Source organism: Scyliorhinus torazame, chromosome 4 (genome assembly GCF_047496885.1).
Source record: "Scyliorhinus torazame isolate Kashiwa2021f chromosome 4, sScyTor2.1, whole genome shotgun sequence".
NCBI lineage: Eukaryota > Metazoa > Chordata > Chondrichthyes > Carcharhiniformes > Scyliorhinidae > Scyliorhinus > Scyliorhinus torazame.
In genome coordinates, this window is record NC_092710.1 from 6,844,197 (window position 1) to 6,868,529 (window position 24,333).

The 24,333-nt window shown below is 53.0% G+C and overlaps 1 protein-coding gene across 3 annotated transcripts in view; it reads left to right on the forward strand.

Annotated features, from left to right (window-relative positions):
- Window positions 1-1,017: 1,017 nt before the first annotated feature.
- LOC140410107 (cell cycle checkpoint control protein RAD9A-like) overlaps window positions 1,018-24,333 on the forward strand; it is a 52,438-nt gene continuing 29,122 nt past the window's right edge. For all 3 annotated transcript variants that reach the window (XM_072498049.1, XM_072498046.1, XM_072498048.1), the window contains exons 1-2: window positions 1,018-1,077; window positions 12,358-12,428. In XM_072498049.1, coding sequence (XP_072354150.1) covers window positions 1,044-1,077; window positions 12,358-12,428 — 105 coding nt within the window. In that variant the 5' untranslated portion in view covers window positions 1,018-1,043. The remainder of the gene's footprint in view (window positions 1,078-12,357; window positions 12,429-24,333) is intronic.

Genomic DNA, 24,333 nt, shown 5'->3' on the forward strand with positions numbered 1-24,333 from the left:
GCAGGTTAGGTGGATTGGCCGTGTTAAATTGTCCCTTAGTGTCCAAAGATGAGCAGGTTGGGTGGATTGGCCGTGATAAATTGATCCTTAGTGTCCAAAGATGTACAGGTTAGGTGGATTGGCCGTGTTAAATTGTCCCTTAGTGTCCAAAGATGTACAGGTTAGGTGGATTGGCCGTGTTCAATTGTCCCTTAGTGTCCAAAGATGTGCAGGTTAGGTGGATTGGCCGTGTTAAATTGTCCCTTAGTGTCCAAAGATGTACAGGTTAGGTGGATTGGCCGTGTTAAATTGTCCCTTAGTGTCCAAAGATGTGCAGGTTAGGTGGATCGGCCGTGTTAAATTGTCCCTTAGTGTCCAAAGATGTGCAGGTTAGGTGGATTGGCCGTGTTTAATTGTCCCTTAGTGTCCAAAGATGAGCAGGTTGGGTGGATTGGCCGTGTTAAATTGTCCCTTAGGGTCCAAAGATGAGCAGGTTGGGTGGATTGGCCGTGTTAAATTGTCCCTTAGTGTCCAAAGATGAGCAGGTTGGGTGGATTGGCCGTGTTAAATTGTCCCTTAGTGTCCAAAGATGTGCAGGTTAGGTGGATTGGCCGTGTTAAATTGTCCCTTAGTGTCCAAAGATGTGGTTACGCGTATAGGACTGGGGCGTGGACCTCTTTCGGAGGACCGGTGCAGGCTCGATGGGCCGAATGGCCTTCTTCTGAACCTTTGGAACTCCAAGACCTTCTCCTGGGTGAATTCGGATGAAAGAAATGAATTTTGAGCCGGGCCCCCTGGGCCCCTCTCCCCAGTCGCCGCTCTGCCGATTCTCTTCTCCCCTCCCCTCCCCTCCCCTCCCCTCTCCCCTCCCCCTCCCCCTTTAAGGGTAGATTTCTGGGTGGACGGCGGTAAATGGGGTCGGTTCGGCTTTAAGAGGCCTGCCCCGCATCCGGGCGCCAGCGCCTGCGGGGCGGAAGCGGCCGGCGGCCAATCGGCGGGCGCGTTGGCGGCGGGTGCCGGCGGCGCGGCGGCCAATGGGAGGCCGAGGCGGGGGCCAGGCGGGGATGCGGTGCCTGGTGAGCGGCGGCAACGTGAGCGGTGAGGGCGGGGGCGCGCATTGGACCGGGAGCGCGCGCGATCGGGAGCGCGCAGAGCTGAGGACCCCCCCCCCCCCCCCCCCCGCCCTCGCCCCAGAATGGGAACACTGACCCCCAGCAAAGGTCATGTGCCCCTGGAATGACCCCTGACCCCCAAATCTGCTTGACCCGGCTGGAGGGTCAGTTGGGGCCAGTATCTGACCTTGGTGGACCGACCGGGGACGCCGGTTACCCCGGTTACCCCGGTTCGGTACTCGGTCACCAGCGGTTAATTAATGACCCCTGACTGAACCATCCTCCGGGCAAGAGTGATCATAACGTGTAAAGGATGTCGGACCCCGTTGCGAGGGGGAGGAGGGGGAGGGGGCGAGAGACTGGAGTCCCGCTCTCGCTTTCTGGAGCGAAACCTCAGGAGTGACACCCGGTTTGAGGACTGATTTGGACACCTCGGGGACAGGGCTGAGCGTTCGAACGGGACCATTGTACGGTCAGAGCCCTGATTAAGACGGTAAGACCATGAGACCCAGGAGCAGAATTAGGCCACTCGGCCCATCGAGTCTGCTCCGCCATCTTCAATCATGGCTGATATTTTTCTCGTCCCCATTCTCCTGCCTTCTCCCCCCATAACCCCTGATCCCCTTATTCATCAAGAACCTATCTATCTCTGTCTTAGCGACACTCAGTGATTTGGCCTCCACAGCCGTCTGCGGCAAAGAGTTCCACAGATTCACCACCCTCTGGCTGAAGGAATTCCTCCTCATCTCTGTTTTAAAGGATTGTCCCTTTAGTCTGAGGTGGTGTCCTCTGGTTCTAGTTTTTCCTACAAGTGGAAACCTCCTGTTAAGGAGGGAGTCTCTCCGTCAGGGACAGTGTTTAAAGAGGGAGTCTCTCCGTCAGGCACCCTGTTTAAAGAGGGAGCCTCTCCGTCAGGGACAGTGTTTAAAGAGGGAGTCTCTCTGTCAGGGACCCTGTTTAAAGAGGGAGTCTCTCCGTCAGGGACCCTGTTTGAAGAGGGAGTCTCTCCGTCAGGGACCCTGTTTAAAGAGGGAGTCTCTCTGTCAGGGACCCTGTTTAAAGAGGGAGTCTCTCCGTCAGGGACCCTGTTTAAAGAGGGAGTCTCTCTGTCAGGGACCCTGTTTAAAGAGGGAGTCTCTCCGTCAGGGACCCTGTTTAAAGAGGGAGTCTCTCCGTCAGGGACAGTGTTTAAAGAGGGAGTCTCTCTGTCAGGGACCCTGTTTAAAGAGGGAGTCTCTCCGTCAGGGACCCTGTTTAAAGAGGGAGTCTCTCCGTCAGGGACCCTGTTTAAAGAGGGAGTCTCTCCGTCAGGGAGCCTGTTTAAAGAGGGAGCCTCTCCGTCAGGGACCCTGTTTAAAGAGGGAGACTCTCCGTCAGGGACCCTGTTTAAAGAGGGAGTCTCTCCGTCAGGTGCCCTGTTTAAAGAGGGAGTCTCTCCGTCAGGGACAGTGTTTAAAGAGGGAGTCTCTCCGTCAGGGACCCTGTTTAAAGAGGGAGTCTCTCCGTCAGGGAGTGTTTAAAGAGGGAGACTCTCCGTCAGGGACCCTGTTTAAAGAGGGTGTCTCTCCGTCAGGGACCCTGTTTAAAGAGGGAGTCTCTCCGTCAGGGACCCTGTTTAAAGAGGGAGTCTCTCTGTCAGGGACCCTGTTAAGGAGGGAGTCTCTCCGTCAGGGACCCTGTTTAAAGAGGGAGTCTCTCCGTCAGGGACCCTGTTTAAAGAGGGAGTCTCTCCGTCAGGGATCCTGTTTAAAGAGGGAGTCTCTCCGTCAGGGACCCTGTTGAAAGAGGGAGTCTCTCTGTCAGGGACCCTGTTAAGGAGGGAGTCTCTCCGTCAGGGACCCTGTTTAAAGAGGGAGTCTCTCCGTCAGGGACCCTGTTTAAAGAGGGAGTCTCTCTGTCAGGGACCCTGTTTAAAGAGGGAGTCTCTCCGTCAGGGACCCTGTTTAAAGAGGGAGTCTCTCCGTCAGGGACCCTGTTTAAAGAGGGAGTCGCCCCGTCAGGGACAGTGTTTAAAGAGGGAATCTCTCCGTCAGGGACCCTGTTTAAAGAGGGAGTCTCTCCGTCAGGGACCCTGTTTAAAGAGGGAGTCTCTCCGTCAGGGACAGTGTTTAAAGAGGGAGTCTCTCCGTCAGGGACCCTGTTTAAAGAGGGAGTCTCTCCGTCAGGGACCCTGTTTAAAGAGGGAGTCTCTCCGTCAGGGACACTGTTTAAAGAGGGAGTCGCCCCGTCAGGGACCCTGTTTAAAGAGGGAGTCTCTCCGTCAGGGACCCTGTTTAAAGAGGGAGTCTCTCCGTCAGGGACCCTGTTTAAAGAGGGAGTCTCTCCGTCAGGAACCCTGTTTAAAGAGGGAGTCTCTCCGTCAGGGACCCTGTTTAAAGAGGGAGTCTCTCCGTCAGGGACAGTGTTTAAAGAGGGAGTCTCTCCGTCAGGGACCCTGTTTAAAGAGGGAGTCTCTCCGTCAGGGGCCCTGTTTAAAGAGGGAGTCTCTCCGTCAGGGACAGTGTTTAAAGAGGGAGTCTCTCCGTCAGGGGCCCTGTTTAAATAGGGAGTCTCTCCGTCAGGGACCCTGTTTAAAGAGGGAGTCTCTCCGTCAGGGACCCTGTTTAAAGAGGGAGTCTCTCCATCAGGGACCCTGTTTAAAGAGGGTGTCTCTCCGTCAGGGACAGTGTTTAAAGAGGGAGTCTCTCCATCAGGGACCCTTTTAAAGAGGGAGTCTCTCCGTCAGGGACCCTGTTTAAAGAGGGAGTCTCTCCGTCAGGGACCCTGTTTAAAGAGGGAGTCTCTCCGTCAGGGACAGTGTTTAAAGAGGGAGTCTCTCCGTCAGGGACACTGTTTAAAGAGGGAGTCTCTCCGTCAGGGACCCTGTTTAAAGAGGGAGTCTCTCCGTCAGGGACCCTGTTTAAAGAGGGAGTCTCTCCGGCAGGGACCCTGTTTAAAGAGGGAGTCTCTCCGTCAGGGACAGTGTTTAAAGAGGGAGTCTCTCCGTCAGGGACCCTGTTTAAAGAGGGAGTCTCTCCGTCAGGGACAGTGTTTAAAGAGGGAGTCTCTCCGTCAGGGACAGTGTTTAAAGAGGGAGTCTCTCCGTCAGGGACAGTGTTTAAAGAGGGAGTCTCTCCGTCAGGGACCCTGTTTAAAGAGGGAGTCTCTCCGTCAGGGACCCTGTTTAAAGAGGGAGTCTCTCCGTCAGGGACCCTGTTTAAAGAGGGAGTCTCTCCATCAGGGACCCTGTTTAAAGAGGGAGTCTCTCTGTCAGGGACCCTGTTTAAAGAGGGAGTCTCTCCGTCAGGGACCCTGTTTAAAGAGGGAGTCTCTCCATCAGGGACCCTGTTTAAAGAGGGAGTCTCTCCGTCAGGGACAGTGTTTAAAGAGGGAGTCTCTCCGTCAGGGACCCTGTTTAAAGAGGGAGTCTCTCCGTCAGGGGCCCTGTTTAAATAGGGAGTCTCTCCGTCAGGGACCCTGTTTAAAGAGGGAGTCTCTCCGTCAGGGACCCTGTTTAAAGAGGGAGTCTCTCCATCAGGGACCCTGTTTAAAGAGGGTGTCTCTCCGTCAGGGACAGTGTTTAAAGAGGTAGTCTCTCCATCAGGGACCCTTTTAAAGAGGGAGTCTCTCCGTCAGGGACAGTGTTTAAAGAGGGAGTCTCTCCGTCAGGGACAGTGTTTAAAGAGGGAGTCTCTCCGTCAGGGACAGTGTTTAAAGAGGGAGTCTCTCCGTCAGGGACCCTGTTTAAAGAGGGAGTCTCTCCGTCAGGGACAGTGTTTAAAGAGGGAGTCTCTCCGTCAGGGACAGTGTTTAAAGAGGGAGTCTCTCCGTCAGGGACCCTGTTTAAAGAGGGAGCCTCTCCGTCAGGGACCCTGTTTAAAGAGGGAGTCTCTCCGTCAGGGACCCTGTTTAAAGAGGGAGTCTCTCCGTCAGGGACCCTGTTTAAAGAGGGAGTCTCTCCGTCAGGGACTCTGTTTAAAGAGGGAGTCTCTCCGTCAGGGACCCTGTTTAAAGAGGGAGTCTCTCTGTCAGGGACAGTGTTTAAAGAGGGAGTCTCTCCGTCAGGGACCCTGTTTAAAGAGGGAGTCTCTCCGTCAGGGACAGTGTTTAAAGAGAGAGTCTCTCCGTCAGGGTCCCTGTTTAAAGAGGGAGTCTCTCCGTCAGGGACCCTGTTTAAAGAGGGAGTCTCTCCGTCAGGGACCCTGTTTAAAGAGGGAGTCTCTCCGTCAGGGACCCTGTTTAAAGAGGGAGCCTCTCCGTCAGGGACCCTGTTTAAAGAGGGAGTCTCTCCGTCAGGGACAGTGTTTAAAGAGGGAGTCTCTCCGTCAGGGACAGTGTTTAAAGAGGGAGTCTCTCCGTCAGGGACCCTGTTTAAAGAGGGAGTCTCTCCGTCAGGGACAGTGTTTAAAGAGGGAGTCTCTCCGTCAGGGACAGTGTTTAAAGAGGGAGCCTCTCCGTCAGGGACCCTGTTTTTTAATAATAATCTTTATTAGTGTCACAAGTAGGCTTACATTAACACTGCCATGAAGTTACTGTGAAAAGTCCCTAGTCGCCACATTCCGCGGAGCGCCTGTTCGGGGACACTGAGGGAGAATTCAGAATGTCCAATTCACCGAACAGCTCATCTTTCGGGACTTGTGGGAGGAAACCGGAGCACCCGGAGGAAAGCCACGCAGGCACGGCGGGGGGGGGGGGGGGGGGGGGGGAGAACGTGCAGACTCCGCACAGACAGCGACCCGAGCCGGGAATCGAACCCGGGCCCCTGCCGCTGTGAAGCAACAGTGCTAACCACTGTGCTACCGAGATGAGCAGGGGCAGTTTTTCAAGGAGTATTTAATTCCCCCCCTCCCCCCCCAAACTAAGATATATGCCGGAGAGGAAGAAAGATTGTAAGAGGGGGAAGTTAAACATAACATAACGACAAAAGCTCAGGTGCACCATATTGCAAAGACCAGTGGCAGGTTGGACCATTGGAAAACTTCACAAAGGGTTACTAAAAAATATAATAAATAGAGTCATTGTGTCATGTAGCACAGAAAAGGCCCTTCAGCTCATCGAGTCTGTCCCAGTCAAAAACTACCACCGAACTATTCTTGTCCCATTTCCCAGCAATTGGCGCAGAGCCGTGTCTGCCCTGGGATCGCAGGTTCATATCTAAATGCTTCTTAAATGTTTTGAGGGTCTCTGCCTCCACCTCCCTTTCAGGCAGCAAGTTCCAGACTCCCACCCCCCCCCAAGGGGGAAAGTTTCTTCCTGTCTACTCTATCTGTGTCCTTCATAATTGTATACATCTCAATCACGCCCCCCCTTCAGTGTCCTCCGCTCCAGGGAAAACAAGCCCAGTCTATCCAATCTCTCTTCATAATTAACACCCTCCAGCCCAGGCAACATCCGGGTAAATCTCCTCCACACCCTTTCCAGTGGCTATCACATCCCTCCTGTAACGGGGAATCCAGAACTGCCCACAATACTCGCGCTGTGTCCTAACCAACGTTTTATACAGTTCCAGCATCACCTCCCTGCTCTTGAAAATGAAAATGAAAATCGCTTATTGTCACAAGTAGGCTTCAAATGAAGTTACCGTGAAAAGCCCCTAGTCGCCACATTCCGGCGCCTGTTCGGGGAGGCTGGCCGGCACGGTAGCACAGTGGGTAGCACAGTTGCTTCACAGCTCCAGGGTCCCGGGTTCGATTCCCGACTTGGGTCACTGTCTGTGCGGAGTCTGCGCGTCCTCCCCGTGTCTGCGTGGGTTTCCTCCGGGCGCTCCGGTTTCCTCCCACAAGTCCCGAAAGACGGGCTTGTTGGGGTGAATCGGACATTCTGAATTCTCCCTCTGTGTACCCGAACAGGCGCCGGAGTGTGGCGACTAGGGGCCTTTCACAGTGACGTCATTGCAGTGTTGATGTAAGCCTACTTGTGACAATAAAGATTATGATTAAAAAGTCCATGCCTCGGCTTAGAAAGGCAAGTTTACCATGGGCCTTCTTAACCACTGTATCCACCTGCGCTGCTACCTTAAGGGACGGGTGTACATGCACAGCAAGCTCCCGCTGATCCTCGGGGCTTCCCAGGGTCCTGCCGTTTATCCTGTATTTCCCTCGCCTTGTTTGTCCTGCCCAAGTGCATCACCGCACACTTATCCGGATTGAACTGCATTTGCCACTGATCAGCCCCTCTGACCAGCCTGTGTATATTGGATTGAATTGGATTTGTTTATTGTCACGTGTACCGAGGGACAGTGAAAAGTATTTTTCTGCGAGCAGCTCAACAGATCATTAAGTACATGGGAAGGAACGGGAATAAAAGAAAATACATAATAGGGCAACACAAGGTACACAATGTAACTACATAAGCACTGGCATCGGATGAAGCATACAGGGTGTAGTGTTAACGAGGTCAGTCCATAAGAGGGTCATTTAGGAGTCTGGTGACAGTGGGGAAGAAGCTGTTTTTGAGTCTGTTCGTGCGTGTTCTCAGACTTCTGTATCTCCTGCCCGATGGAAGAAGTTGGAAGAGTGAGTAAGCCGGGTGGGAGGGGTCTTTGATCATGCTGCCCGCTTTCCCCAGGCAGCGGGAGGTGTAGGTGGAGTCAATGGGTGGGAGGTGGGTTTACGTGATGGACTGGGCGATGTTCACGACTCTCTGAAGTTTCTTGCGGTCCTGGGCTGAGCAGTTGCCATACCAGGCTGTGATGCAGTCCGATAGGATGCTTTCTATGGTGCATCTGTAAAAGTTGGTAAGAGTCAATGTGGACATGCCGAATTTCCTTAGTTTCCTGAGGAAGTATAGGCACTGTTGTGCTTTCTTGGTGGTAGCGTCGACGTGGGTGGACCAGGACAGATTTTTGGAGATGTGCTCCCCTAGGAATTTGAAACTGCTAACCATCTCCACCTCGGCCCCGTTGATGCTGACAGGGGTGTGTACAGTACTTTGCTTCCTGAAGTCAATGACCAGCTCTTTAGTTTTGCTGGCATTGAGGGAGAGATTGTTGTCACTGCACCGCTCCACTAGGTTCTCTATCTCCCTCCTGTATTTGGACTCGTCTCTTATCCTCCTGTTCTCGAAGGCTACCCTCGTTCACCACCGCACCAATTTTCAGGTCATCACAAACTTACTGATCGACCCTCCTACATTCATACCGAAATCATTTATATAAACCACAAACAGCAAGGGCCCCAACACTGACCCCTGCCGGACCCCACTGGACACGGGTTTCCTGTCAGAAAAACGCCCCTCGCCCATCCCCCTCTGCTTCCTGCCACTCGGCCAACTTTGCAAAGGTAAATTATGAAAGAAAACGAGCCCGCAATATAAAATAGGAGCGAAAAAGCTTCTATAAGCGGGGAAAAAAGGAAGAGAGTAGCTAAAGCGAATGTTGGTCCCGTCGAAGACGCGAGCAGGGAGTTAATAGTGGGGAACACAGAAATGGCGAAGACTCTAAATCAATATTCTGCTTCGGTTTTCACGGTGGAGGACACTGGTACCAGCCCAATAGAAACAGGAAATGCACAGGTAGCAAGGGAGGAACTTGAAACAATCCACAGGGAAAACATTACTGAGTACCGTGAGCGTTGGGATTGAAGGCAGACAGGCCCCCAGGGTCTGAAATCTGACATCCAAAGGTCAAGGAAGCTTTAAAAAAAATTAATTTTGCAGGATGTGGGTCGCTGGTCAGGCCCAGCATTTATTGCCCCCGTCCCTAGTTGCCCCTTCAGAAGGTGGGGGTGAGCTGCCTTCTTGAACCCGCTGCAGTCCCCGAGGTGTAGGTACACCCACTGTGCTGTTAGGGAGGGAGTTCCAGGCTGTTGCCCCGGCGACAGTGAAGGAACGGCCGATATATTTCCCAGTCGGGGTGGGGAGTGACTCGGAGGGGAACCTCCCGGTGGGTTCCCAGGTATCTGCTGCTCTTGTCCTTCTAGATGGAGCTGGGCGTGGGTTTGGAAGGTGCTGCCTGAGGAACCTCGGTGAGTTGCTGCCGTGCATCTTGTAGATGGGACACACGGCTGACACTGTGCGTCGGGGGGGGGGGGGGGGGAGTGAATGTTTGTGGAAGGGGAGCGATCAAGCGGGGCTGCTTTGTCCTGGATGGTGTCGAGCTTCTCGAGTGTTGTTGGAGCTGCGCTCATCCAGGCAAGTGGAGAGTTTCCCTCACACTCCTGACTTGTGCCTTGTCGATGGGGGACAGGCTTTGGGGGGTCAGGAGGTGAGTTCCTCTCCGCAGGATTCCCAGCCTCTGACCTGCCCTGGTAGCCACAGTATTAATGTGGCTGGGCCCAGTTCAGTGTCTGATCAATGGTAACCCCCAGGATGTGGATTGTGGGGGATTCAGCGATGGGAACGCTGTCGAACGTCAAGGGGGCGATGGTTCGATCCTCTCTTGTCGGAGACGGTCATTGCCGGGCACGTGCGCGGTGCGAACGGAACTCGCCCCTTGTCAGCCCCGAACCTGGATGTTGTCCGGGTCTCGCTGCATTTGGACAGGGACTGATTCGCTGCCTGAGGAGTCGCGAATGGTGCTGAGCATCGTGCGGTCGTCCGCAAACACCCCCACCTCTGACCTTCTGATGGAAGGGAGGTCGCTGATGGAGCAGCTGAAGATGGTCGGGGGCCGAGGACACGACCCTGAGGAACTCCTCCAGTGACGTCCTGGAGCTGAGAGGATCGACCTCCGACCACCACAACCATCTTCCTCTGTACCGGGTCATGGAGTCATCGATGTTTGCAGCAGGGAAACAGGCCCTTCGGCCCAGCTTGTCCGTGCCGCCCAGTTTCTGTCACTAAGCTAGTCCCACTTGCCCGCATTTGCCCCATATCCCTCTATACCCACCCTGCCCATGTTACTGTCAAAATTGTACCCGTCTCTACCACTGCCTCTGTCAGCCCGTTCCAGACACTCACCACCCCCTGTGTGAAGAAATTTACCCTCTGGTCTCTCTTGTGTCTCTCCCCTCTCACCTTAAACCTATGCCGTCTCGTTCTAGACTCCTCTACCTTTGAGATAAGGTGTTGACTATCTGCCTTATCGATGCTCCTCATTATTTTATAGACCTCTATAAGGTCACCCCTAAGCCTCTTATGCTCCAGGGAAAAGAGTCCCAGCCTCTCCTTATAACTCAGATCATCAAGTCCTGGGAGCATCCTCGTAAATCTCTGCTGCACTCTTTCCAGTTTAACAATATCCTTCCTATAATAGGGTGACCAGAACTGAACACAGTGTTCTATGTGTGGTCTTACCAATGTCTTGTACAACTTCAACAAGACGTCCCAGCTCCTGTATTCAATATTCTGACCAATAACACCTAGCCTGCTGAACGCCTTCTTCACCACCCTGTCCACCTGCGACTCCACCGTCAAGGAGCTATGAACCTGTACTCCTAGATCTGTTTGTACTGACCCTCTGACAGTGCGGCACTCCCTCAGTACTGACCCTCTGACAGTGCGGCACTCCCTCAGTACTGACCCTCTGACAGTGCGGCACTCCCTCAGTACTGACCCTCTGACAGTGCGGCACTCCCTCAGTACTGAGCCTCTGACAGTGCGGCACTCCCTCAGTACTGACCCTCTAACAGTGCGGCACTCCCTCAGTACTGACCCTCTGACAGTGCAGCACTCCCTCAGTACTGACCCTCTGACAGTGCGGCACTCCCTCAGTACTGACCCTCTGACAGTGCGGCACCCCCTCAGTACTGACCCTCTGACAGTGCAACACTCCCTCAGTCCTGACCCTCTGACTGTGCAGCAATCCCGTAGTACTGACCCTCTGACAGTGCGGCACTCCCTCAGTACTGACCCTCTGACAGTGCAGCACTCCCTCAGTACTGACCCTCTGATAGTGCGGCACTCCCTCAGTACTGACCCTCTGACAGTGCGGCACTCCCTCAGTACTGACCCTCTGACAGTGCGGCACTCCCTCAGTACTGACCCTCTGACAGTGCAGCACTCCCTCAGTACTGACCCTCTGACAGTGCGGCACTCGCTCAGCACTGACCCTCTGACAGTGCGGCACTCCCTCAGTACTGACCCTCTGACAGTGCGGCACTCCCTCAGTACTGACCCTCTGACAGTGCGGCACTCCCTCAGTACTGACCTTCTGACAGTGCGGCACTCCCTCAGTACTGACCCTCTGACAGTGCGGCACTCCCTCAGTACTGAGCCTCTGACAGTGCGGCACTCCCTCAGTACTGACCCTCTGACAGTGCGGCACTCCCTCAGTACTGACCCTCTGACAGTGCGGCACTCCCTCAGTACTGACCCTCTGACAGTGCGCCACTCCCTCAGTACTGACCCACTGACAGTGCGACACTCCCTCAGTACTGACCCTCTGACAGTGCGGCACTCCCTCAGTACTGGCCCTCTGACAGTGCGGCACTCCCTCAGTACTGACCCTCTGACAGTGCGACACTCCCTCAGTACTGACCCTCTGACAGTGCAGCACTCCCTCAGTACTGACCCTCTGACAGTGCGGCACCCCCTCAGTACTGACCCTCTGACAGTGCAACACTCCCTCAGTCCTGACCCTCTGACTGTGCAGCAATCCCGTAGTACTGACCCTCTGACAGTGCGGCACTCCCTCAGTACTGACCCTCTGACAGTGCAGCACTCCCTCAGTACTGACCCTCTGATAGTGCGGCACTCCCTCAGTACTGACCCTCTGACAGTGCGGCACTCCCTCAGTACTGACCCTCTGACAGTGCGGCACTACCTCAGTACTGACCCTCTGACAGTGCAGCACTCCCTCAGTACTGACCCTCTGACAGTGCGGCACTCGCTCAGCACTGACCCTCTGACAGTGCAGCACTCCCTCAGTACTGACCCTCTGACAGTGCGGCACTCCCTCAGTACTGACCCTCTGACAGTGCAGCACTCCCTCAGTACTGACCCTCTGACAGTGCGGCACTCCCTCAGTACTGACCCTCTGACAGTGCGGCACTCCCTCAGTACTGACCCTCTGACAGTGCAGCACTCCCTCAGTACTGACCCTCTGACAGTGCAGCACTCCCTCAGTACTTACCCTCTGACAGTGCAGCACTCCCTCAGTACTGACCCTCTGACAGTGCGGCACTCCCTCAGTACTGACCCTCTGACAGTGCAGCACTCCCTCAGTACTGACCCTCTGACAGTGCAGCACTCCCTCAGTACTTACCCTCTGACAGTGCAGCACTCCCTCAGTACTTACCCTCTGACAGTGCAGCATGTTTTAGTGATACGTTACGCCTGTTCTCTCTGTGAAACCTGAAGGCTTTTCGGAGGGCAGTTATTTAACATGTTTGTCAATTTGTCCTCACAGTCATTGGGAGAGCGATTCATGCGTTATCTCGACTTGGGGATGACTGTTACCTGGAAGCACTGGAGGAGGGAGTAAGTAATCCACACAGAACGTACAATACAACAGAGGGGACTGAGAGACACCAGTCAGTGTACAGATATCTCCCTGAGAGAGAGAGGGAACTGAGAGACACCAGTCAGTGTACAGATATCTCCCTGAGAGAGAGGGAACTGAGAGACACCAGTCAGTGTACAGATATCTCCCTGAGAGAGAGAGGGAACTGAGAGACACCAGTCAGTGTACAGATATCTCCCTGAGAGAGAGAGGGGACTGAGAGACACCAGTCAGTGTACAGATATCTCCCTGAGAGAGAGGGGACTGAGAGACACCAGTCAGTGTACAGATATCTCCCTGAGAGAGAGAGAGGGGACTGAGTGACACCAGTCAGTGTACAGATATCTCCCTGAGAGAGAGGGGACTGAGAGACACCAGTCAGTGTACAGATATCTCCCTGAGAGAGAGAGGGGACTGAGAGACACCAGTCAGTGTACAGACATCTCCCTGAGAGAGAGGGGGGACTGAGAGACACCAGTCAGTGTACAGATATCTCCCTGAGATAGAGAGGACTGAGAGACACCAGTCAGTGTACAGATATCTCCCTGAGAGAGAGAGGGGACTGAGAGACGCCAGTCAGTGTACAGATATCTCCCTGAGAGAGAGAGAGGACTGAGAGACAGCAGTCAGTGTACAGATATCTCCCTGAGAGAGAGGGGACTGAGAGACACCAGTCAGTGTACAGATATCTCCCTGAGAGAGAGGGGACTGAGAGACACCAGTCAGTGTACAGATATCTCCCTGAGAGAGAGAGAGAGGACTGAGAGACACCAGTCAGTGTACAGATATCTCCCTGAGAGAGAGAGGGGACTGGGAGACGCCAGTCAGTGCACAGATATCTCCCTGAGAGAGAGAGGATTGAGAGACACCAGTCAGTGTACAGATATCTCCCTGAGAGAGAGAGGGGACTGAGAGACAGCAGTCAGTGTACAGATATCTCCCTGAGAGAGAGAGGGGACTGAGCGACACCAGTCAGTGTACAGATATCTCCCTGACAGAGAGGGGACTGAGAGACACCAGTCAGTGTACAGATATCTCCCTCAGAGAGAAAGGGGGACTGAGAGACACCAGTCAGTGTACAGGTATCTCCCTGAGAGAGAGAGGGGACTGAGAGACACCAGTCAGTGTACAGGTATCTCCCTGAGAGAGAGGGGACTGAGAGATACCAGTCAGTGTGCAGATATCTCCCTGAGAGAGAGAGGGGACTGAGAGACACCAGTCAGTGTGCAGATATCTCCCTGAGAGAGAGGGGACTGAGAGACACCAGTCAGTGTACAGATATCTCCCTGAGAGAGAGGGGACTGAGAGACACCAGTCAGTGTACAGATATCTCCCTGAGAGAGAGGGGACTGAGAGACACCAGTTAGTGTACAGATATCTCCCTGAGAGAGGGGACTGAGAGACACCAGTCAGTGTACAGATATCTCCCTGAGAGAGAGAGGGGACTGAGAGACACCAGTTAGTGTACAGATATCTCCCTGAGAGAGGGGACTGAGAGACACCAGTCAGTGTACAGATATCTCCCTGAGAGAGAGGGGACTGAGAGACACCAGTCAGTGTACAGATAGCTCCCTGAGAGAGAGAGAGGGGACTGAGAAACACCAGTCAGTGTACAGATATCTCCCTGAGAGAGAGAGGACTGAGAGTCACCAGTCAGTGTACAGATATCTCCCTGAGAGAGAGAGGGGACTGAGAGACACCAGTCAGTGTACAGATATCTCCCTGAGAGAGAGGGGACTGAGAGACACCAGTCAGTGTACAGATATCTCCCTGAGAGAGAGAGGACTGAGAGACACCAGTCAGTGTACAGATATCTCCCTGAGAGAGAGAGGGGACTGAGAGACACCAGTCAGTGTACAGATATCTCCCTGAGAGAGAGAGGACTGAGAGACACCAGTCAGTGTACAGATATCTCCCTGAGAGAGAGGGGACTGAGAGACACCAGTCAGTGTACAGATATCTCCCTGAGAGAGAGAGGACTGAGAGACACCAGTCAGTGTACAGATATCTCCCTGAGAGAGAGAGGGGACTGAGAGACGCCAGTCAGTGTACAGATATCTCCCTGAGAGAGAGGACTGAGAGACACCAGTCAGTGTACAGATATCTCCCTGAGAGAGAGAGGACTGAGAGACACCAGTCAGTGTACAGATATCTCCCTGAGAGAGAGGGGACTGAGATACACCAGTCAGTGTACAGATATCTCCCTGAGAGAGAGAGGACTGAGAGACACCAGTCAGTGTACAGATATCTCCCTGAGAGAGAGAGAGAGGGGACTGGGAGACACCAGTCAGTGTACAGATATCTCCCTGAGAGAGAGAGGGGACTGAGAGACACCAGTCAGTGTACAGATATCTCCCTGAGAGAGAGAGAGGGGACTGGGAGACACCAGTCAGTGTACAGATATCTCCCTGAGAGAGAGAGGGGACTGAGAGACACCAGTCAGTGTACAGATATCTCCCTGAGAGAGAGAGGACTGAGAGACACCAGTCAGTGTACAGATATCTCCCTGAGAGAGAGAGGGGACTGAGAGACACCAGTCAGTGTACAGATATCTCCCTGAGAGAGAGAGGAATGAGAGACACCAGTCAGTGTGCAGATATCTCCCTGAGAGAGAGGGGACTGAGAGACACCAGTCAGTGTACAGATATCTCCCTGAGAGAGAGAGAGAGGGGACTGGGAGACGCCAGTCAGTGTGCAGATATCTCCCTGAGAGAGAGAGGACTGAGAGACACCAGTCAGTGTACAGATATCTCCCTGAGAGAGAGAGGATTGAGAGACACCAGTCAGTGTACAGATATCTCCCTGAGAGAGAGAGGGGACTGAGAGACAGCAGTCAGTGTACAGATATCTCCCTGAGAGAGAGAGAGGACTGAGAGACACCAGTCAGTGTACAGATATCTCCCTGAGAGAGAGAGGGAACTGAGAGACAGCAGTCAGTGTACAGATATCTCCCTCAGAGAGAGAGGGGACTGAGAGACTCCAGTCAGTGTACAGATATCTCCCTCAGAGAGAGAGGGGATTGAGAGACACCAGTCAGTGTACAGATATCTCCCTGAGAGAGAGGGGACTGAGAGACACCAGTCAGTGTACAGATATCTCCCTGAGAGAGAAGGGACTGAGAGACACCAGTCAGTGTACAGATATCTCCCTGAGAGAGAGAGGGGACTGAGAGACACCAGTCAGTGTACAGATATCTCCCTGAGAGAGTGAGGGGACTGAGAGACACCAGTCAGTGTACAGATATCTCCCTGAGAGAGAGCGGGGACTGAGAGACACCAGTCAGTGTACAGATATCTCCCTGAGAGAGAGAGGGGACTGAGAGACACCAGTCAGTGTGCAGATATCTCCCTGAGAGAGAGAGGGGACTGAGAGACACCAGTCAGTGTGCAGATATCTCCCTGAGAGAGAGGGGACTGAGAGACACCAGTCAGTGTACAGATATCTCCCTGAGAGAGAGAGAGAGGACTGAGAGACACCAGTCAGTGTACAGATATCTCCCTGAGAGAGAGGGGACTGAGAGACACCAGTCAGTGTACAGATATCTCCCTGAGAGAGAGAGGGGACTGAGAGACACCAGTTAGTGTACAGATATCTCCCTGAGAGAGAGAGGGGACTGAGAGACACCAGTCAGTGTACAGATATCTCCCTGAGAGAGAGGGGGGACTGAGAGACACCAGTCAGTGTCCATATATCTCCCTGAGAGAGGGGACTGAGAGACACCAGTCAGTGTACAGATATCTCCCTGAGAGAGAGGGGACTGAGAGACACCAGTCAGTGTACAGATATCGCCCAGAGAGAGAAGGGACTGAGAGACACCAGTCAGTGTACAGATATCTCCCTGAGAGAGAGGGGACCGAGAGACGCCAGTCAGTGTGCAGGTATTTCCCTGAGAGAGAGGGGGGACTGAGATACACCAGTCAGTGTACAGATATCTCTCCGAGAGAGAGGGGACTGAGAGACACCAGTCAGTGTACAGATATCTCCCTGAGAGAGAGAGGACTGAGAGACACCAGTCAGTGTACAGATATCTCCCTGAGAGAGAGGGGACTGAGAGACGCCAGTCAGTGTACAGATATCTCCCTGAGAGAGAGAGGGTACTGAGAGACACCAGTCAGTGTACAGAAATCTCCCTGAGAGAGAGAGGGGATTGAGAGACACCAGTCAGTGTACAGATATCTCCCTGAGAGAGTGAGGGGACTGAGAGACACCAGTCAGTGTACAGATATCTCCCTGAGAGAGAGGGGGGACTGAGAGACACCAGTCAGTGTACAGATATCTCCCTGAGAGAGAGGGGACTGAGAGACACCAGTCAGTGTACAGATATCTCCCTGAGAGAGAGAGGAATGAGAGACACCAGTCAGTGTGCAGATATCTCCCTGAGAGAGAGGGGACTGAGAGACACCAGTCAGTGTACAGATATCTCCCTGAGAGAGAGCGGGGACTGAGAGACACCAGTCAGTGTACAGATATCTCCCTGAGAGAGAGAGGGGACTGAGAGACACCAGTCAGTGTGCAGATATCTCCCTGAGAGAGAGAGGGGACTGAGAGACACCAGTCAGTGTGCAGATATCTCCCTGAGAGAGAGGGGACTGAGAGACACCAGTCAGTGTACAGATATCTCCCTGAGAGAGAGAGAGAGGACTGAGAGACACCAGTCAGTGTACAGATATCTCCCTGAGAGAGAGGGGACTGAGAGACACCAGTCAGTGTACAGATATCTCCCTGAGAGAGAGAGGGGACTGAGAGACACCAGTTAGTGTATAGATATCTCCCTGAGAGAGAGAGGGGACTGAGAGACACCAGTCAGTGTACAGATATCTCCCTGAGAGAGAGGGGGGACTGAGAGACACCAGTCAGTGTCCATATATCTCCCTGAGAGAGGGGACTGAGAGACACCAGTCAGTGTACAGATATCTCCCTGAGAGAGAGGGGACTGAGAGACACCAGTCAGTGTACAGATATCGCCCAGAGAGAGAAGGGACTGAGAGACACCAGTCAGTGTACAGATATCTCCCTGAGAGAGAGGGGACCGAGAGACGCCAGTCAGTGTGCAGGTATTTCCCTGAGAGAGAGGGGGGACTGAGATACACCAGTCAGTGTACAGATATCTCTCCGAGAGAGAGGGGACTGAGAGACACCAGTCAGTGTACAGATATCTCCCTGAGAGAGAGGGGACTGAGAGACACCAGTCAGTGTACAGATATCTCCCTGAGAGAGAGGGGACTGAGAGACGCCAGTCAGTGTACAGATATCTCCCTGAGAGAGAGAGGGTACTGAGAGACACCAGTCAGTGTACAGAAATCTCCCTGAGAGAGAGAGGGGATTGAGCCACACCAGTCAGTGTACAGATATCTCCCTGAGAGAGTGAGGGGACTGAGAGACACCAGTCAGTGTACAGATATCTCCCTGAGAGAGAGGGGGGACTGAGAGACACCAGTCAGTGTACAGATATCTCCCTGAGAGAGAGGGGACTGAGAGACACCAGTCAGTGTACAGATATCTCCCTGAGAGAGAGAGGACTGAGAGACACCAGTCAGTGTACAGATTTCTCCCTGAGAGAGAGAGGGGACTGAGAGATACCAGTCAGTGTACAGATATCTCCCTGAGAGAGAGAGGGGCTGAGAGACACCAGTCAGTGTACAGATATCTCCCTGAGAGAGAGAGGGGACTGAGAGATACCAGTCAGTGTACAGATATCTCCCTGAGAGAGAGAGGGAATTGAGAGACACCAGTCAGTGTACAGATATCTCCCTGAGAGAGGGGACTGAGAGACACCAGTCAGTGTATAGATATCTCCCTGAGAGAGAGAGGGAATTGAGAGACACCAGTCAGTGTACAGATATCTCCCTGAGAGAGAGAGGACTGAGAGACACCAGTCAGTGTACAGATATCTCCCTGAGAGAGAGAGGACTGAGAGACACCAGTCAGTGTACAGATATCTACCTGAGAGAGAGAGGGGACTGAGAGACACCAGTCAGTGTACAGATATCTCCCTGAGAGAGAGGGGACTGAGAGACACCAGTCAGTGTACAGATATCTCCCTGAGAGAGAGAGGACTGAGAGACACCAGTCAGTGTACAGATATCTCCCTGAGAGAGAGAGGGGACTGAGAGACACCAGTCAGTGTACAGATATCTCCCTGAGAGAGAGAGGACTGAGAGACACCAGTCAGTGTACAGATATCTCCCTGAGAGAGAGGGGACTGAGAGACACCAGTCAGTGTACAGATATCTCCCTGAGAGAGAGAGGACTGAGAGACACCAGTCAGTGTACAGATATCTCCCTGAGAGAGAGAGGGGACTGAGAGACGCCAGTCAGTGTACAGATATCTCCCTGAGAGAGAGGGGACTGAGATACACCAGTCAGTGTACAGATATCTCCCTGAGAGAGAGAGGACTGAGAGACACCAGTCAGTGTGCAGATATCTCCCTGAGAGAGAGAGGAATGAGAGACACCAGTCAGTGTGCAGATATCTCCCTGAGAGAGAGGGGACTGAGAGACACCAGTCAGTGTACAGATATCTCCCTGAGAGAGAGAGAGAGGGGACTGGGAGACGCCAGTCAGTGTGCAGATATCTCCCTGAGAGAGAGAGGACTGAGAGACACCAGTCAGTGTACAGATATCTCCCTGAGAGAGAGAGGATTGAGAGACACCAGTCAGTGTACAGATATCTCCCTGAGAGAGAGAGGGGACTGAGAGACAGCAGTCAGTGTACAGATATCTCCCTGAGAGAGAGAGAGGACTGAGAGACACCAGTCAGTGTACAGATATCTCCCTGAGAGAGAGAGGGAACTGAGAGACAGCAGTCAGTGTACAGATATCTCCCTCAGAGAGAGAGGGGACTGAGAGACTCCAGTCAGTGTACAGATATCTCCCTCAGAGAGAGAGGGGATTGAGAGACACCAGTCAGTGTACAGATATCTCCCTGAGAGAGAGGGGACTGAGAGACACCAGTCAGTGTACAGATATCTCCCTGAGAGAGAAGGGACTGAGAGACACCAGTCAGTGTACAGATATCTCCCTGAGAGAGAGAGGGGACTGAGAGACACCAGTCAGTGTACAGATATCTCCCTGAGAGAGTGAGGGGACTGAGAGACACCAGTCAGTGTACAGATATCTCCCTGAGAGAGAGCGGGGACTGAGAGACACCAGTCAGTGTACAGATATCTCCCTGAGAGAGAGAGGGGACTGAGAGACACCAGTCAGTGTGCAGATATCTCCCTGAGAGAGAGAGGGGACTGAGAGACACCAGTCAGTGTGCAGATATCTCCCTGAGAGAGAGGGGACTGAGAGACACCAGTCAGTGTACAGATATCTCCCTGAGAGAGAGAGAGAGGACTGAGAGACACCAGTCAGTGTACAGATATCTCCCTGAGAGAGAGGGGACTGAGAGACACCAGTCAGTGTACAGATATCTCCCTGAGAGAGAGAGGGGACTGAGAGACACCAGTTAGTGTACAGATATCTCCCTGAGAGAGAGAGGGGACTGAGAGACACCAGTCAGTGTACAGATATCTCCCTGAGAGAGAGGGGGGACTGAGAGACACCAGTCAGTGTCCATATATCTCCCTGAGAGAGGGGACTGAGAGACACCAGTCAGTGTACAGATATCTCCCTGAGAGAGAGGGGACTGAGAGACACCAGTCAGTGTACAGATATCGCCCAGAGAGAGAAGGGACTGAGAGACACCAGTCAGTGTACAGATATCTCCCTGAGAGAGAGGGGACCGAGAGACGCCAGTCAGTGTGCAGGTATTTCCCTGAGAGAGAGGGGGGACTGAGATACACCAGTCAGTGTACAGATATCTCTCCGAGAGAGAGGGGACTGAGAGACACCAGTCAGTGTACAGATATCTCCCTGAGAGAGAGAGGACTGAGAGACACCAGTCAGTGTACAGATATCTCCCTGAGAGAGAGGGGACTGAGAGACGCCAGTCAGTGTACAGATATCTCCCTGAGAGAGAGAGGGTACTGAGAGACACCAGTCAGTGTACAGAAATCTCCCTGAGAGAGAGAGGGGATTGAGAGACACCAGTCAGTGTACAGATATCTCCCTGAGAGAGTGAGGGGACTGAGAGACACCAGTCAGTGTCCAGATATCTCCCTGAGAGAGAGGGGGGACTGAGAGACACCAGTCAGTGTACAGATATCTCCCTGAGAGAGAGGGGACTGAGAGACACCAGTCAGTGTACAGATATCTCCCTGAGAGAGAGAGGAATTAGAGACACCAGTCAGTGTGCAGATATCTCCCTGAGAGAGAGGGGACTGAGAGACACCAGTCAGTGTACAGATATCTCCCTGAGAGAGAGCGGGGACTGAGAGACACCAGTCAGTGTACAGATATCTCCCTGAGAGAGAGAGGGGACTGAGAGACACCAGTCAGTGTGCAGATATCTCCCTGAGAGAGAGAGGGGACTGAGAGACACCAGTCAGTGTGCAGATATCTCCCTGAGAGAGAGGGGACTGAGAGACACCAGTCAGTGTACAGATATCTCCCTGAGAGAGAGAGAGAGGACTGAGAGACACCAGTCAGTGTACAGATATCTCCCTGAGAGAGAGGGGACTGAGAGACACCAGTCAGTGTACAGATATCTCCCTGAGAGAGAGAGGGGACTGAGAGACACCAGTTAGTGTACAGATATCTCCCTGAGAGAGAGAGGGGACTGAGAGACACCAGTCAGTGTACAGATATCTCCCCGAGAGAGAGGGGGGACTGAGAGACACCAGTCAGTGTCCATATATCTCCCTGAGAGAGGGGACTGAGAGACACCAGTCAGTGTACAGATATCTCCCTGAGAGAGAGGGGACTGAGAGACACCAGTCAGTGTACAGATATCGCCCAGAGAGAGAAGGGACTGAGAGACACCAGTCAGTGTACAGATATCTCCCTGAGAGAGAGGGGACCGAGAGACGCCAGTCAGTGTGCAGGTATTTCCCTGAGAGAGAGGGGGGACTGAGATACACCAGTCAGTGTACAGATATCTCTCCGAGAGAGAGGGGACTGAGAGACACCAGTCAGTGTACAGATATCTCCCTGAGAGAGAGGGGACTGAGAGACACCAGTCAGTGTACAGATATCTCCCTGAGAGAGAGGGGACTGAGAGACGCCAGTCAGTGTACAGATATCTCCCTGAGAGAGAGAGGGTACTGAGAGACACCAGTCAGTGTACAGAAATCTCCCTGAGAGAGAGAGGGGATTGAGCCACACCAGTCAGTGTACAGATATCTCCCTGAGAGAGTGAGGGGACTGAGAGACACCAGTCAGTGTACAGATATCTCCCTGAGAGAGAGGGGGGACTGAGAGACACCAGTCAGTGTACAGATATCTCCCTGAGAGAGAGGGGACTGAGAGACACCAGTCAGTGTACAGATATCTCCCTGAGAGAGAGAGGACTGAGAGACACCAGTCAGTGTACAGATTTCTCCCTGAGAGAGAGAGGGGACTGAGAGATACCAGTCAGTGTACAGATATCTCCCTGAGAGAGAGAGGGGCTGAGAGACACCAGTCAGTGTACAGATATCTCCCTGAGAGAGAGAGGGGACTGAGAGATACCAGTCAGTTTACAGATATCTCCCTGAGAGAGAGAGGGAATTGAGAGACACCAGTCAGTGTACAGATATCTCCCTGAGAGAGGGGACTGAGAGACACCAGTCAGTGTATAGATATCTCCCTGAGAGAGAGAGGGAATTGAGAGACACCAGTCAGTGTACAGATATCTACCTGAGAGAGAGAGGGGACTGAGAGACACCAGTCAGTGTACAGATATCTCCCTGAGAGAGAGAGGATTGAGAGACACCAGTCAGTGTACAGATATCTCCCTGAGAGAGAGAGGGGACTGAGAGACGCCAGTCAGTGTACAGATATTTCCCTGAGAGAGAGGGGGGACTGAGATACACCAGTCAGTGTACAGATATCTCTCCGAGAGAGAGGGGACTGAGAGACACCAGTCAGTGTACAGATATCTCCCTGAGAGAGAGAGGGGACTGAGAGACACCAGTCAGTGTACAGATATCGCCCTGAGAGAGAGGGGACTGAGAGACACCAGTCAGTGTACAGATATCTCCCTGAGAGAGAGGGGACTGAGAGACGCCAGTCAGTGTACAGATATCTCCCTGAGAGAGAGAGGGTACTGAGAGACACCAGTCAGTGTACAGAAATCTCCCTGAGAGAGAGAGGGGATTGAGAGACACCAGTCAGTGTACAGATATCTCACTGAGAGAGTGAGGGGACTGAGAGACACCAGTCAGTGTACAGATATCTCCCTGAGAGACAGGGGGGACTGAGAGACACCAGTCAGTGTACAGATATCTCCCTGAGAGAGAGGGGACTGAGAGACACCAGTCAGTGTACAGATATCTCCCTGAGAGAGAGAGGACTGAGAGACACCAGTCAGTGTACAGATTTCTCCCTGAGAGAGAGAGGGGACTGAGAGATACCAGTCAGTGTACAGATATCTCCCTGAGAGAGAGAGGGGACTGAGAGACACCAGTCAGTGTACAGATATCTCCCTGAGAGAGAGAGGGGACTGAGAGATACCAGTCAGTGTACAGATATCTCCCTGAGAGAGAGAGGGAATTGAGAGACACCAGTCAGTGTACAGATATCTCCCTGAGAGAGGGGACTGAGAGACACCAGTCAGTGTATAGATATCTCCCTGAGAGAGAGAGGGAATTGAGAGACACCAGTCAGTGTACAGATATCTCCCTGAGAGAGAGGGGACTGAGAGACACCAGTAAGTGTACAGATATCTCCCTGAGAGAGAGAGGACTGAGAGACACCAGTCAGTGTACAGATATCTCCCTGAGAGAGAGAGGACTGAGAGACACCAGTTAGTGTACAGATATCTACCTGAGAGAGAGAGGGGACTGAGAGACACCAGTCAGTGTACAGATATCTCCCTGAGAGAGAGAGGATTGAGAGACACCAGTCAGTGTACAGATATCTCCCTGAGAGAGAGAGGGGACTGAGAGACGCCAGTCAGTGTACAGATATCTCCCTGAGAGAGAGAGGGGACTGAGAGACACCAGTCAGTGTACAGATATCTCCCTGAGAGAGAGAGGGGACTGAGAGACACCAGTCAGTGTACAGATATCTCCCTGAGAGATAGAGAGGGGACTGAGAGACACCAGTCAGTGTACAGATATCTCCCTGAGAGAGAGAGGACTGAGAGACACCAGTCAGTGTACAGATATCTCCCTGAGAGAGAGAGGGGACTGAGAGACACCAGTCAGTGTACAGATATCTCCCTGAGAGAGAGAGGGGACTGAGAGACACCAGTCAGTGTACAGATATCTCCCTGAGAGAGAGAGGATTGAGAGACACCAGTCAGTGTACAGATATCTCCCTGACAGAGAGGGGTCTGAGAGACACCAGTCAGTGTACAGATATCTCCCTGAGAGAGAGAGGACTGAGAGACACCAGTCAGTGTACAGATATCTCCCTGAGAGAGAGGGGACTGAGAGACACCAGTCAGTGTACAGATATCTCCCTGAGAGAGAGAGGGGACTGAGAGACACCAGTCAGTGTACAGATATCTCCCTGAGAGAGAGAGGGGACTGAGAGACACCAGTCAGTGTACAGATATCTCCCTGAGAGAGAGAGGGGACTGAGAGACACCAGTCAGTGTACAGATATCTCCCTGAGAGAGAGAGGGGACTGAGAGACACCAGTCAGTGTACAGATATCTCCCTGAGAGAGAGAGGACTGAGAGACACCAGTCAGTGTACAGATATCTCCCTGAGAGAGAGAGGACTGAGAGACACCAGTCAGTGTACAGATATCTCCCTGAGAGAGAGAGGACTGAGAGACACCAGTCAGTGTACAGATATCTCCCTGAGAGAGAGAGGATTGAGAGACACCAGTCAGTGTACAGATATCTCCCTG